Source organism: Malus domestica, chromosome 03 (genome assembly GCF_042453785.1).
Source record: "Malus domestica chromosome 03, GDT2T_hap1".
NCBI lineage: Eukaryota > Viridiplantae > Streptophyta > Magnoliopsida > Rosales > Rosaceae > Malus > Malus domestica.
Window position 1 is genome coordinate 30,193,637 of NC_091663.1, and position 15,622 is coordinate 30,209,258.

A 15,622-nucleotide genomic window follows, 5' to 3' on the forward strand; every position below is an offset into this window, starting at 1 on the left:
ATTTATATAATTAGGGTCTCTCAACTCATCAAAGTGTGTAATTATGGTCATTTTTGTCAACCACGTCAAAAAATTTGTCAAAACAAGTTATGTTGGAATGACCATTGCTACAATTGGGTTAAAGTTAAGGGGTCATTTCTCCAGTTAGAATTAAAGTTGAGGGACCAATGGTAATGAATTTTAGTTAAAGGACCATAGTTGCACGTTTTGATGAGTTGAGGGATTAATGGTAATAAATTTTTAGTTGAGGGACCATTACTTCAATTGAGTTAAAGTTGAGGGACCATAACTACAATTTACTCGTGTTTTTATATGATACTATCTTCACCCCACCTCTCCCCTTCTCTTATAAATACCCCTCTTGTAACCCCCACACTACTCGAACATCACCACCGCCACAACCAAAAGAGTTCCATCCCTCCTCCGCCTCCTCCCCGCCACTTCTCACTGAACCTGTAACTGCATGGCAGTGAGCTTCTTAAGATACGAGGTATCCGACCTCTGTCTAGCCAAGCCGGCCCTGAGGTCCCTCTCTGCCTCCGCCACCGTCGCCGATGCCTTGGAATCCCTGAAGACCTCGCAGGACAACTTCATCAGCGTCTGGGACTGCAACCACTCCAAACCCAATTCACCAGACGGCGGTGGTGTAGGTGGTGGCGGCCAGCTCTTCTGCTGCATTGGCAAGGTCTGCATGGTTGATGTGATCTGCTATCTCAGCAAAGATGACAGCTTGACGTCTCCATCCGCTGCTCTCAAGGCACCTGTCTCTGAGATTTTAACCAAAATTCCTGGCCATGTTATGCACGTGGAACCTTCCTGCAGGTAAAGAAAATCAAAACCCATGTCTTGAAATTTCTTATATTTCTCAATTTTTTTTGGTTTGATTTGCGTTTTTGATGAATTTGGCATCTGGGTTTTCTTGTTGTTCCAGTATTATTTCATTGACTGTGCAAATTGGAGTATTCTGCTGTCTTTTTTCTCAAATTGCAGCCAATTTTTTGTTAAATTTGACTTATTGACAAACCCATCAACACAGTTTTCTAATTATTAAAAAAAAAAGTCCTAATCAAAAAAATTTCTCATCTAAGTTTTGTTTTGTACTGTAATTAGTAACCAATTTACCCAAATAATTAATCTTTTTTACTTTACTCTGTAATTTTCAGTCTGCTAGCAGCCATTGATCTCATCCTCGAGGGAGTCCAGAACTTGGTGGTCCCAATCAGAACCAGAAGCAATTCAAGAAGAAAGCAGCACCCAAAACCCATCTCTGCCGCCACCACCACTATCCACAACGGCCAAGAATTCTGCTGGCTGACACAGGAAGATGTGATGAGATTCCTCCTTAGCTCAATTGGGCTTTTCTCCCCCCTCCCAGCCATGTCCATAGACTCCCTCGGCATCATCAGCACCGATATCCTGGCCATCAACTACCACTCATCCGCCAGCTCCGCCCTTCAGCTCATCTCCCACTCCCTCTCCCAGCAGACCTCGGTGGCGGTGGTCGACACCGAGGGGGTCCTGATCGGTGAAATCTCACCCTTCACCCTTGCTTGCTGTGATGAGTCAGTGGCTGCCGCCATCACCACCCTCTCAGCAGGGGACCTCATGTCCTACATTGACTGTGGTGGCCCCCCTGAGCACCTGGTAAAAACTGTAATGCAGAGGCTGAAGGACAGGAAGCTCCAAGGGGTGTTGGAGAATTACACACTGAGCTCATCAAGTAGCTATGCACATGCATTGATGATGACATCATCTTCTTCCGACGAGGAGTCATCAGTGTCTCCTAACAGGAGCCTGCGGCGGACTAGGTCCGAGAGGTACACCCGGTCGAGCAGCTACTCGGCGAGAATGGTGAGGAGGGCAGAGGCCATTGTCTGCCATCCAAAGAGCTCACTGGTGGCTGTGATGATCCAGGCAATTGCTCACAGGGTGAATTATGTGTGGGTTATTGGGGATGATTGTAGCTTGGTGGGAATTGTAACTTTTTATGGGATGTTGGAAGTTTTCAGGGAACATTTGGAAACCATGGGTTAGAGAAAGTAGGAAGGGCTTGCCTACACCCGGCCCTCCAGGACGTCACGGTAGGATCTGAGGGGTGTAGGAGGGTCTATTTTCTAGAAATCTTGTTATTTAGGAGGAGTCTGTGAGTGTACAAGTTTTGGTTTTGATCATCAAAAGCGGTTTGGAATGAATAAAACCATGGGGGTAAAAAAATCCAAGTAAAAACAAAACCGTGAGATATGAATAGGAAGGGAATTGTGTGCTCTAAAAAATTCATGTTTGGTTCTCTAATGTTATTCGGGACTCGGGAATTTATATGATATCTAAAATCAAATGCGATCTTTTTTAAGAGGAATTCGAACTTGAATGCAGAATAATAACATAAGTACTCTTTTACCTAACTAAAACTTGAATGCAGAGCGAAAACACAAGCACGTTATTTTAGCCAACTAATCTATCTTAAGAAAACACCTCAACTAAAACGCAATTCCGTTGAGATGATTAATTTAACTGGTTTTTCAAAGGTTTGCCCATGGAGAGGGAAGAATTTGTCAAACTAGTAAGAAGACAGCTCATTGTTGCACTACATATTCTACAACTTCAAGGCCAATTGGCCTCATATATATTATTTATTTAGGAAAATGTTACTGACATTCTAAAAATCTCATTTTATATTCTTCACAAGTGTATTTTTCTTTCCAATTATAGAAAGTTTGAAGTGTATAATAAAATTTTTGGAATACCAATAACAATTGCCTTTATTTATTTTCTCTATTGTATCTTTTATTTACTATTTATATATGAACATGTCAACATGAAATAAAAGCAACCATGAAATGGTCAGTTTTTATGTTGTCTTATTTATGGACCAAAACGAAATACTTTTCGATTTGGGCATAAAGGTAGTTTGGTTCTTGAAACAACCCATTAATTGTTTTTCTCGTATAAAATTTCATTGGTAAAGAAAGAAGAAAATTTTATTCTGAAGAGAATCCATCATATGGCTGATTGTAAATTATTTTGAGTCGTTGATATAATTGATATGCACAAAGAGCTATACAACTGAGAATACAGAATATTTTCGATCAAATTAATATTTGCATATAAGCAATTCGATAATAAGAGTGATCGGAATTTTTTGTACAGTACGTAAGTAGATTATGATTATGACATACTGATCTAAGTAGATGTACAACAGTTCAATAAGGGTTTTTATCATAAATGATCTTTGAAATTGATCCATCCCATCAAGATATTTCCTGAAATTGAAAATCAATCAATGTAGTCTCTGAAAATGGGTGATACAAATCAATGTCGTCATTTCGTTTGAATTCCGTTAGAAAATCTGTTAGTATGCTGACGTGGCACATTATAGACCCCCACTTCAATATTATAATGCCACGTAGATTAGAGAAAGTTTATTTTTAATTAAAATAAATAAATGTGTTTCAAAAACTAAAAAAACAATAAAACTAAAGTAATCGTCGTCCTCATCTCCGCACCCATCTATATTCTTCTAACCAAAAAGCAATCCTTGTAATTTTGGAAGAATAAACATCAAACCCAGGCGTCCATTTGTGAACTACAAGGTACATGAGCTTGAAAATTGAAATCCGAGGGTGTGGGGTGGGTGTCGACGACATCAAACCGAGTTGGAGAGACGAACTTCTGAATGTCCAGAATGGATTACAAGCTCTGGATCTGGAAAATTTCAAATGCGATCTTGATGAGTTGGATTGGAATCCGATTGTTGGTCTTAGTACTGGCTTGGTATGAGGTGCTTTTATAAAAAATGGGTATAAAAAAGCTGAGCTCAAAAATGTGTTTAGTAAATATTTAAAAACAGTTTATTTTCACAATTTTGAGTGAAAAAAAACTGAAAACATGAAGCAGAAAAAATGAGCTTATTCTCATAGTACACCAGAAGCAGTTTTTTTTTCAAAGCACAGCAATACCAAACCAGCCCTTAAACTTGTAGATTTGATTGACAACTATTTTGCTGCTATTTTGAAAAAAAAAAGAGGATTTGGAATTTGTGCTTACTGGAGGACCTAGGCTTATTTTGGGTCCTTACCTTGTAGTTCACAAATGGAGGCCTGTGTTTGATGTTAATTCTTCCATATTTGCAAGGATTGCTGCTTTTTGGGTTGGAAGTAGATGGCTGGGTGCGAGGAGGAAGACAACCATTATTTTAGTTTTTTTGTTTTTCTTTTTAATTTTTGAAGTATATTTTCTCTTTTTTTTTAATTAAAATAAACTTTCCCTAATCCACATTGCATAAAGTGAAGGGCTTATACTATGACACGTCAACACACTAACAGATTTTCTAACGAAATTCAAACAGAAGGACGACATTAATTTGTACCACCAACTTTTAGGAATCACATTGATTGATTTCAATTTTAAAGACCATCTTAATAGAGTGAGTCAATTTTAAAAACCATCTGTGATGAAAACTCTTTCAATAATTATGAATCTCTCTCAAACTTATCTGTAACCAAAATTGGTAGCGGAATTGACATGCTTATCCCCAGCCACATAATATACAGCATGCCATGCAATAGCAATGATGATCCAAATTACAATAATATCCATACAAATACTACTGGTCATGTCTGCTTCTCCACCGCTTTTGTTATGGCTGGTAGCTGGTACAGTAGGCAGGCTTTCACTAATATCCACTCCAAACCAGCGAGGCCTAGCCAGTCAATTCACATCTTTCCATGCTGTCCAATATACTGCCATTTATTTACACTTGATTGGTGTCTCAAAATAATCATTCGAGAACTGCAAGAACTGCACGAAAATGATTTTAAAATAATTAAAAATGTTTTTAAATTATTAAAATTATTTTAATAACATCTGACTACGAAATAATTAAAAGTTTTACTAAATTACAACGAGCACTCCACGAATGTAGTTTTATTAAAAGAATAATGCTAAGAGAAACTAAAATTTTAAAATAAATTTACAAATTAATTAATATACAAACACGATATTTAATTCAATTATCTATAATTATATTATTTGTTTTATATATTCAACTTAAAAATTTGATTTCCTTAATATTATTTTAGTAAAATATTAAAGAATTAAAGAAATGTTAAAAGCAGATGGATATGGATGGATGGAGGCCCTTAGAGAAAGAGATTCTTATTTTAAAAAGAATAATATTAGAAAGATTAAATTTTGTAAATTAAATGATATGGAAGTTGATGATTGAATTATTACTTAATCGTTGTTAAACATGCTCATTTTCTATTAGTGACATCACATTTGGTTTGCTAATTACAAATTTAGTATATCTAGCATTATTCTTTTAAAAAATTAGAGATTAGTTGTGGGGTCCATATTACATCGAATTTTAACAATTCGAACCATCTATTTTTTAAGTTGTACCTTATAGATCATTCATGCAAAATATTAGTCAAATTGAAAATATTTGAGACATCTATTTGAGTTCAAAGGAATTGACGAACACTTTATTATATAAGAAACAATGAATTTTTTTGTGATAATTAAATATGCAAACAATTTTGTTTTGAATTGATCTTTTACAAGAATAATTTATGAATCGAGACTTATAAAATAGATGATTCAAATTGTTGAAATTCGATATAGAGTAGATCTCTCAACTAACCCCATTTTTTAAAATGAATGGGGTCCCTTCTTTTCAAAGGTATGATGGATGGATAGCAAGCCAGCAAATTCTTTTTCTGTAAAGTGTAAAGTGCACTGCAATCAACATAAAAATAAACAACAAAAAGGCAAAAGAACAAATCAAGAGCTGCAGAATGGGCCATTTGAAAAAAGAGAGTAGAATTTGGGAAACAAAAGGGCATCCCAACTCATTCACACTTTAAGGTTTAAACACACTTCTGTTATGATAAAGTTAAAATATGTTTAAGAAAGGTAATCTGATCTGATCCTCTTGGAGTTAACAGTAACTAAAGAAGGGAAGGGGTGATTAGGGATTAGTGATTAGTGATTAGTGATTAGATAATACAAAGTGTCTTCATCAATAAGAGAATTACTTTTGACCATTAGATGTTCTTTACAGCCCCTCTCTCAAAGCTCAGGAGTGCACTAGGCTAGAAAAAATGTTTCAACAAATCGTCACGTGATAAGAAATCACATGAGCGTCACATGTACTAGTAGAAAGACTTAAATAAAATGGGGGGCGTCAAGTTGGAGAAATTTTTTATTGTAACCGGCACATGGGTAGTGCATCATTTGTTTTTATATAAGTTGTGAGAATTTTTTTTTTCTTCAAGTTATTAACCTTTTAACATACATATCCCACAATTTGTATAATGACACGTGGTATACCATCCCGTGTTCCAGTTACATTGCAAAACCTCTCATCAAGTTGGTCGTATTTCGAACTTATCACTTGTAGTCACATATTTCAATTTGTTTACATAGCATTGCATAATTAGTTAGAACACGACCACTTTGACGCTCTTGATGCATGCAAGTCCTTCTCATGGGCAGTAGAAACATAGCATAAGTTGCACTTTTGTGGTCGGAATTTAAAAAGAAGGAAACATAGCTTGTTGGCCTCCTTTGATAAAATTGGAGCATAGTCTCTGAATTTTGGCCAAATTTGATATTTGTACCTAAACTAAAAATCTGTGGTGGTTGAACTTATCACAACATGAAGCAATGGTTATTTTAGGTAAATTCATTAAAAGTTTTATTCAAATTAAAAGGTAATTGCATTACGTTTGTGACAAACTTAAGAATCAATTCTTATGATTTTTTTTGTTCAAATATCAAAACTCCAATTAAGCTAAAGCTCAAAACCAAGGCTCCAATTATTTCTTCCTCTTACAAACTTCCAACTACTCCTTAACCTATTTACAACATTATACTGATTTTGTAGCAAGAGTAGCAAACATCACAGTGAAGGCACATTCATCATTTGAATGATGGGCTTTCATTTCACTCTGCTTCCAACGTCCCAATTCAGAAGGCAATTGATATTAAAACACCAACACAAAAGATCATAAATATTACAAAAGTAACTTACATAAAACTAGTTCATTGTCACGAGATATCATGTGTCGATAAACTGTTCCATGTAAGTACGTCTCTGGATATTACATTTCAGTAGAGTTTGATGAAAGTTGGCAAGTACAAAGTGGGTAGTGTCTTATATAATAAATATTGACATGGACTGCTAACTAAATTTGCATCCTTTCTATTTTAAAACAAAAATCCAAAAGATGTGACTATACTTAGAAAGTCCATTCAAACAAATATTGTCACCCCTACAGGTATGATTTTTGTGATTTTTTTTATGTTACCGACAAGGCTACAAATGGACTAAGAATTATGTTACATCCATCATCGCTGCCGACCGCAGATCCTTGCGGTCTAAGCCATAAAAATTAGGGGCGTGCTATCCACACACTCCATTTTACTTCTCACACACCTCTTGATGATTTCAGTCCGTTGATCTTCTTCAATTCATCCGATCCGACGACCGAAAATTAAAAAGGTGTGTGAGAGAAGTAAAATGGGGTATGTGGATATCACACCCCTGAAAATTATGCTAACATCAACCATGCACTGACAATATTTCACTTACTTATTATGAACTCAACTCAACATATTAGCAGTTGTGTTGACGTTGTTAAGTTGATGCTAGGGTAATCCCGGCGTTAGCGTAGTTTTATCAGAAATGATAAAATGAATGAAAAAAACCAAACCTGCACAGGGGGGTGGCTTTTGAGCTTGGTCAAGAGTTATGGGGTGGTCTTGTCAATCTCATCCCCGTGGCCTAATGCACCACACTAGCCTTTACCCCGAGTATATACCAGCAATTTCCGTACAGAAAGTTACAACTTATTTTGTTAGAATTCAAATGCATGCTCAGCATAAACAATAAAACATCGAAAGTATCTTTCGTTTGGAGACTAAAAAATCCATTGGAATCAAGTGCCACGGCATGCTCGTTGCCTGCAGGGACTCGAACCACCCTCTCTCGCTCTCCTTCAATTAAATTTAGGTCACAACAAGGTAACGACATATTAATTATCACTTTCAAAAGCGGGTGCGGAAATCACTTTCAAATACATATTAACATGTCCGTGTTACATTTAGGTCAACTCCAGCAAGGTAGTGGTGGACGGGTCATGGGAAACCATATACAAAAGCAAGAAACAATTTTTTAGTTTGAAAGGCAAACAAATGTGGCAGCCTTAACGAATCAGTGATTCTCTTTCTAATTTTCTCTGGAGCTCATGGTGACGACCAAGTCAAAAGGAAAAGAAAGCATCTAACCGAAAAACGATCAGAAAAGGGCTCTACAACAGCATTCGGCTTTTAGCTTAGCATGCAAGTAATCCTTCTATAACGAGACTGTATGTAGCACCGGATCCCTGGCATTTAAAAAAAAAAAACCAGGGAATAAGCTAATAGTAACATATAGATGCTTATCGTTCATTAATGAGAGGTAAATCTTATGATAAAGAAGAGAAAGGTGAAGAAATATATAGAAGTATACACTTTAGGCGTCGATTAAGGAATTCAGAAATCAGATTCGTAATTCAGTGGTCTTGTAACAAAAAACTCGTAAACTTTACTTACCGAGACTGTTCAGGTGGAACATGAGACTCGAGATTGGGTGCCAATCTAAATTTTAAAATCTTTTGAAGGCTCGTAACTGGTTTTACTTGCTTGCTTGGAGATTGATTTGGATCCATTATGCATTTGCCTGCAAAAAGGTTTGCTTCTGATGGTCCCGTTTCTTCATGAACTCCAGGGCTAGCATCTGCAATAGGGCTTGCTTTAGTACAAGATAAGGTGCTACTGCTATTGATGCAGGCAGATACAAAAAGTAAATAAATGAAACAATACAAGTTGATAGGTGGCTTCTTTTTTACTGATTGATTGATTGAGAAACATAAAAGAAAGGCTATGACTGGCTTTTGGCTATCATGCTCATAACCACCTTCCGCAACAATAAGACCAATTTTTTCATTTTAAGGCAAATTCTGCGCCTCATGAAAATACATAGTGAGGTGACAGGTCTTGGGGAGAGAGGGGTTATCCAGTAACAGATTCCGGATTAACAACGGTTTCCAATGGTACATCTATAGATACCTAAATAGAATCTGGATCTTGGTGCGAGTTAATCTAGGTCAGGATTTGCCCCATATTCGTATTCAACCTGACTAAAAGTCATAGCGAGGCGCTTCGAGTTAGGTAGTGCTGTACTAGCGTCTAAGCCCTACTTTCCATAGGCAAAGGGAAGTGGTATAACCTAAGTTTTCTATAATCTATATCAAAGGTCAAGATCACCTTTCAATATCTATTCTAGTCCCTCAGTCTTATCAAAGCATGTACTAAAAAACCTTCAATGGACTACAACTCAAAAGGCAAAATTCATTGCCTATTATGCGCACCTCTTGATGCCAATGAACTTTAACCAATATTTTCACATTACACACCCTCAAATGAAAGTAGATTCTTGAATTGGAACAGAACTTTGAACATCTTAGCTCAGTTGGAGAAGAATAGAATCGTAACAAAGTAGAGAAGGAACAAAGAATGAGGAAGCCCTCAATTTACTTGCAGAAAGAGAGGACCCTAATTTAAAGAGGGATCCAAACACCTTGATCCGAAAATATACGGTACAGTAAATGTATAAAGGGCAGTTTTCCAGACATAGTTTCTTACGGGTGTATTCTGAGTGTGAGAGAGAAATGTAATTTACCTTCTTCTTTGAATATAAGGCATGTTCCAATCGTTTCTTGATATTCTCCTATCTGTAGGAAAACAAGAATTAGTGAAAAGAAATCATGTCAACACACAACTTCAACCTCCAAGCCTTTCTAGTTACGCAGAACTTGCCCTAGTTCTTCCAAGTATAACATACCGATTACTAATAAAAATGAATGAAACGGCATACAAGGCTCAAAAGAGAAAATGTAAGTGGGAATTAGAGCAAGTACTGAATAATAAAGAAAACTACTGCGAAGTATCACTAGTTATAAACAATACAAAGTGCCAGGACAGCACCAAGCCCTCAGCAAGATAAACAGTAGGAAGATTGGAGTTCAAACATTCAATTTCCACTAAAGCATTCAATGCCAATGTTTTAAAGAGTGAGGCTGATCCGAAGGTGTTTCATATGCTGCGTAAAACAACATGAGAATTTCATAGGCTTGATGCTGCAAACAAGTCCGAAAGAGACGAAGGTAAAACAATTCTCAGGGATACATTGTCTACATAAAAGACTCTGCTAACTATATATCAACTAAAAGCCTAAAACCACTCTCAGGGATAATAATTTAGTCAAATTCTTCTACAAAACACACAAACCGTTCCAGGATAGCACCAAACCCTCACCACGATAAACAGTGCAAAGATTAGAGTTAAAACATTCCATTGCCACGGAAGACGTCCAATGTTACATAAACCGGCATAACTTAAGACCAAATTCATATGCTGCATAAAACAACATGAACTAATTTCATAGCCTAAACACTCCTACCAAGTCCGAAAACAGCTAAAGGTAAAAGAAAAAGGGAAAATGTGGCATTGACCGCATAGAAACACGATATCGGTTTTACAAACGGATTCGAGTTTTCGCAGTTTAAAAGTTAAGAATCGGCATAGAATCACAGATTACAGAACCACACGATGGAATTTGAAACAGAATTTCGTATTTACAGGCTGTTAAAAACTTAAAACTCACCAACTTGAGTTTGTCGCCTATAGTCAATACTGGATGCTCCGTGTTTAGACCCTGAAAATCAACGCATTTCGATATTAAAAATGGCATCACACAAAAAAGAGTTTCGAATGCTGAAAATTGCGGGGCAAAATGTTATAAAACAACGAGATACTTAGATTAGAAAAAACGTACGGAAAAAGAATAGGGTGCGTTTGGTGGAATTTCAAAGTGCGAGGAAACGGAATCGAGATCGAGCAATACATATTCTTCTTCTTCTTCTTCTTTTGACTCCATAGCATACGTCTATAATACACACACACACACACACACACACACACACAAATACAAAAAGAAAAAAAAGCAATTAATTCAGGAATCATGATATAAAATTTGAGAAATCGAAGTAAAAATTGCAGAAGAAACCCGAGAGATAGAGAGAGAGAGAGAGAGAGAGAGAGGAGGGGGGCGGGGGATAGTGTTTACCTTGAACCAGTGGGGCAAGAGCTGACGCTTTGAGATGTCCAGCAGCAGCAGCAGCGAGCGTGGTGAATTAGAAGAAGAAAAAGAAGAAGCGATACGCAGCGTTTGGAGATGCGATAAATTTGCGAGCCCAACACTGAACGGGCCACTTGAGAAAAGGCTACAAGTGGGCTTCTGTAGACACCCACCCATAAAATGTGTAAAATTTATGATATAAACAATAGACAGAACAATGTTTTATATTAAATGATCAATTAGAGATTTAAATCTGAAAATTTGGGAGTACACCTCAAAATGGGCAGTGCCCGGCGGTGGCGACTTCCGCCGGCGACTAGTGGATGACGGCAGTGTGGAGGGCAACGGCTCGTGGAGGAGGCGGAGGCCCGTGGTTGAGGGGCGTTGGTGTGGACTAGTTGCTAGCTGTTTCTTAGAAGTTTTAGAGGGCGTATTCAATTGAGAATTTGAGATACTTTAATGGATTTATAAATCCATGAATTTTTATTGAGTTTAATTGATTTGTCAAGATTCCATATAAAATTTTGATTCAATTCCCTCGAAATCTCTTGGTAAGATGTGAGATTTGTGGATACTTAAAATACACAAAACTTCGGGAATTGATCTAACTTGAATGTATAATTGAGCTTATGCATTTTAATGATTAAATTCATAGATATCTCAACCGCATATGAATTTAATATTGTAGTATCTTTTAGCCTCTATATTGGCATCTATGGCAAAAAAATGGTACCTTCATGAGAAAATTTTGTAGATCAATGAATATTTTCAATCTGGATATTTATTAGATACCAGAAATTATAAGTCTATTCACGAAAGTTTAAGTCAATGCCACGTACAATATTTGTTAAGATATATTTAGGAAACTATTATTAGCACTCTAAAAATATTAATTCTACACTCCGCATAAGTGTATTTTTCTTTCTAATTATAAAAAGTTTGGAGTGCCAAATGAGGTTTTGGGAGTGTTAATAACAATTTTCTATATTTATATACATTTTATTTTAGTTTGGAAGTCGACTTCCTTTTTTTTTTGGATAATTCTATTAACACCCCACAATCTTATGAATACACTCCATAATTTTATTTTTTTTCAATTAAATTTTCGTTTTTACCCTGATGAATTAAGTTTTGAAGTCTAAAAAAAATCCCATCCACCCCCTTATGTCGACTGCCAACCACCAGAGTGTCTGGGCAAAAAATCACAGCCACTCGCCATGCTATCCCAACCACCACAGTGTTTGGGCAAAAACAACCCTATTTTTTTTAGCAGTGGCGTATTTGGAGAACAATAGCGCATGGATGACAGTTTTCGGGTTCATAGGGGACTGAATATGGCTTTAGTCCATTTTTTCAATCCAAATGGCGCTTCTGTTATGGCTGCTAAACAAGACGATATCGAGATTTTGATTCGAGATCGTCATATATTAGGATTAAGTCTGTCAGCAGTTAGGTTGTTTGCTAGCAAAATAAGCCTAAACATGGGGATTGGGTGGCTTCAGAAAAATGGAGGATAAAGTTAGAATTTTAGAAGCATATTTTAGATGTGGGGTGTATTAAAAAAGATGCGGGGTGTTAATAAAACAACCCTTTTTTTCTTTCTTTATCAAGTTGGGTAGTATCATTGAGTGTGACACTGTGCAACTAGTTGTTGATTTGTTTTGAATAATCAACATGATTTCTTACAATGTCTTGGGCGTATGAATAACAGAAAGAAAACGGTCATGATCCAAGCCGATATCATGCACAAGTTGTATTACTAATAAATATCCAGATTGAAAATATTTATCGATCTACAAAATTTTCTCATGGAGGTACCCATTTTTTTACCACAGATACCAATATAGAGGCTAAAAGACATTATGATATTAAATTCATATGCGGTCGACATATTTATGAATTTAATCATTAAAATGCATAAGCTCAATTATACATTCAAGTTAGATCAATTCCCGAAGTTTTGGTCAACAATAAAAACTGCTTACCTATGAGTTCACCTATAAAACGTGCAAAGACGATATATTTTTTATCCACAGTTTTATGTATCATTGTATTGTGAATTTTTGTCCGCAACTTTTGTGGCATATAGAGGCTAAAAGATACTACGATATTAAATCCACATGTGGTCAAAATATTTATCAGTTTAATAATTAAAATGCATAAACTCAATTACACATCCAGGTTAGATCAATTCCTGAAGTTTTGCTCCACAATAAAAACTGCTTAGCTATGAGTTCGCCTATAAAACATGCAAAGGCGATATACTTTTAATGTAATATGAATTGTTGTCCGCAACTTTTGTATCTAATAAATATCCACGGTAAAAAGTATTCATTAATCTACCAAAAGTTATTATGGACGTACCCATTTTTCTACCACAGATAGGAATATAAAGGCCATAAGTTTTCGTCTTAATAGAAAGAGGTCACCATGCTTGCGAAGTCACACATGGCAATCAACTTGCATTGGCCCTTACGTACATTCCGTTTTTCTTTTTTCACAAAGACTTCGACGAATGTCAGACAAAGTTAAGCCAAGTGACGGTGATACTTACAACTTTATTTATTATTATTAGATGAGTTTAAATTTTGAGATCTATGGTGTATAGATACAATCTCAAAATTTAATTAGACTCAAGTTGTATTACTAATTAGTACTATTTAGATTGATTCAAACTTAAGCGAATAGACTTCTAATTTATGGTATCTAATAAATACCTAAATTGAAAATATTCATCATTCTACAAAATGTTCTCTTGGAGGTACAAATTTGTTGCCATAGATACCAATATAGAGGCTAAAAGATATTACGATATTAAATCCATATGCGGTCGAGATATTTATGAATTTATTCATTAAAATGCATAAACTCAATATACATCTAGATTAGATCATTTTCTGAAGTTTTTGTCCACAATAAAAACTGCTTACCTTGACTTCACTTATTAAACGTTCAGAGGCAATTTACATTTTAGCCATAGGTCAATGTATTGTGATTTTTTGTCTGCAACTTTTGTATCAAATAAATATCCACGATTGAAAATATTCTTTTTTTTTTAACAAACGATATTATCTACACTAAGGGAAGGGGGTGCGCTTAGCCTCATAATGGGTTAGCAATAATGTGGTTCAAATTTGCCTTTGGGGAGAATCGAACCTAAGACTTGTCACTTACAAGTGAAGAAGAATACCAGTAGACTGTACCAAAAAATCTCATGGACATATAGCCATTTTTCTACCACAAATAGGAATATAAAGGCTATAAGATGCAAAATCAAAGTTATCTATTTTTTTATCTAAGTGAGAGTCGTGACTTAGGAGGGTCTAAGTAGGCGCCTAAACCTTTCTTAATCTCCAAATGCTTAGAGATTAATTGGGGCGGTGACCAGTCACCTTGCGCCTAGGCGGCGCAAGACAAGGATTTTTAGAACAGTGTTTAGTATTCAGTAATAGTTTTAATATTTTCATTTTTCCAATTAGGTTAAAGTTGAGGGACCATTGTTACAATTTTTCTCATTTTGTTTTCCATAATTGCCCCTTGATTCAGCCTCACGTGTGTGGCACGTGACTCATTTTGACGAAAGTTCTAACGGAGTTGGCGAAAAGGACCATAACTGCATGTTTTGAAGAGTTAAGGGACCAATGGTTATTGAGTTTTAGTTGATGGACCATTACTCCTATTAGATTAAAGTTGAGGGACCATTGCTACAATTTCCTCAAAATATAATGTGAAAGAGATTAAAAAGAATAGCCCACAAGTCCTAAGGGTTGGTTTGGGTTAGAGTGCTTATGAAAAAACAGCTGATTAAAAAATTTGGAACACCAAATAGAAAAGTAGATGTGGAGCAAAAAATAATCAAGAAAATTATGGAGGCGACACATGAACTTTTGGGTGAAATAGACAAAATTACCCTTAAGGCACATCGAAATTCTCATGCGCATGCAACGGACAATAACAACTCAATCAAGGAAGAGTCAAAGGTGATTAAAATGGTATTTATTCAAATCCCTCTCATCACTCTTCATCAAATCCTTATTCGAAAGGTAACTCCCAATTTTCCTATTCAATTTAGGTGTAATTGCCAAGTTAATTGCAAGATATTATTTCACTTAATATCTTGCAATTACACTCACAATTTGACCATATATGGCCGGCCCCTATTTTCCAAATAAGGCTGGTCACTCCTCTATAAATATCCCTATTCTCCCACTAAATTTTAAAGTCATTTTGCTACCCACAGACTCCTAAACACATTCTTTTCAAAATTCTAACTTTGACATCGGAGATTCTTTGGGCAAAGCCCCCCCCCCCAAAATTCATCGTGAGCTCGTGAGGCTTTTGACCTTAATCTTAAGAATTATTATTTTGCAGGTGCATTTTCGTTAAAGAAGAAGACGACGAAAATTTGCATCCACAGTAGAAGCATGGTCTACTATGCTT

General features: G+C 36.1%; 2 protein-coding genes across 2 annotated transcripts; one reads left to right on the plus strand and one right to left on the minus strand.

The window, feature by feature from the left end:
• Nucleotides 1-369: 369 nt before the first annotated feature.
• Nucleotides 370-2,356, plus strand: LOC103430426 (CBS domain-containing protein CBSX5). Its single transcript, XM_008368566.4, has 2 exons — nt 370-822; nt 1,164-2,356. Exons 1-2 carry the CDS (start codon nt 464-466, stop codon nt 2,032-2,034), a joined length of 1,230 nt encoding a protein of 409 aa, XP_008366788.3. The 5' UTR covers nt 370-463; the 3' UTR covers nt 2,035-2,356.
• Nucleotides 2,357-8,060: 5,704 nt separating this feature from the next.
• LOC103430438 (uncharacterized) lies at nt 8,061-11,303 on the minus strand. The gene is made up of 6 exons (XM_008368577.4): nt 11,171-11,303; nt 10,880-10,990; nt 10,709-10,759; nt 9,725-9,776; nt 8,596-8,779; nt 8,061-8,387 (listed from the first exon to the last, which is right to left on the minus strand). The coding sequence occupies exons 2-6, from the start codon at nt 10,979-10,981 to the stop codon at nt 8,357-8,359; spliced, it is 420 nt and encodes a 139-aa protein (XP_008366799.1). The 5' UTR covers nt 10,982-10,990; nt 11,171-11,303; the 3' UTR covers nt 8,061-8,356.
• Nucleotides 11,304-15,622: the final 4,319 nt, after the last annotated feature.

What these genes read in the sequence shown, in the direction of transcription:
- LOC103430438 (XM_008368577.4), bottom strand. Translation starts at nt 10,981, where the DNA reads ATGGAGTCAAAAGAAGAAGAAGAAGAAGAATATGTATTGCTCGATCTC. An exon ending in ACGCACCCTATTCTTTTTCC is followed by an intron (nt 10,760 to 10,879) that starts GTACGTTTTTTC and finishes GTTGATTTTCAG; the next exon opens with GGTCTAAACACGGAGCATCC. An exon ending in TAGGCGACAAACTCAAGTTG is followed by an intron (nt 9,777 to 10,708) that starts GTGAGTTTTAAG and finishes GTTTTCCTACAG; the next exon opens with ATAGGAGAATATCAAGAAAC.
- LOC103430426 (XM_008368566.4), top strand. Translation starts at nt 464, where the DNA reads ATGGCAGTGAGCTTCTTAAGATACGAGGTATCCGACCTCTGTCTAGCC. An exon ending in CACGTGGAACCTTCCTGCAG is followed by an intron (nt 823 to 1,163) that starts GTAAAGAAAATC and finishes TGTAATTTTCAG; the next exon opens with TCTGCTAGCAGCCATTGATC.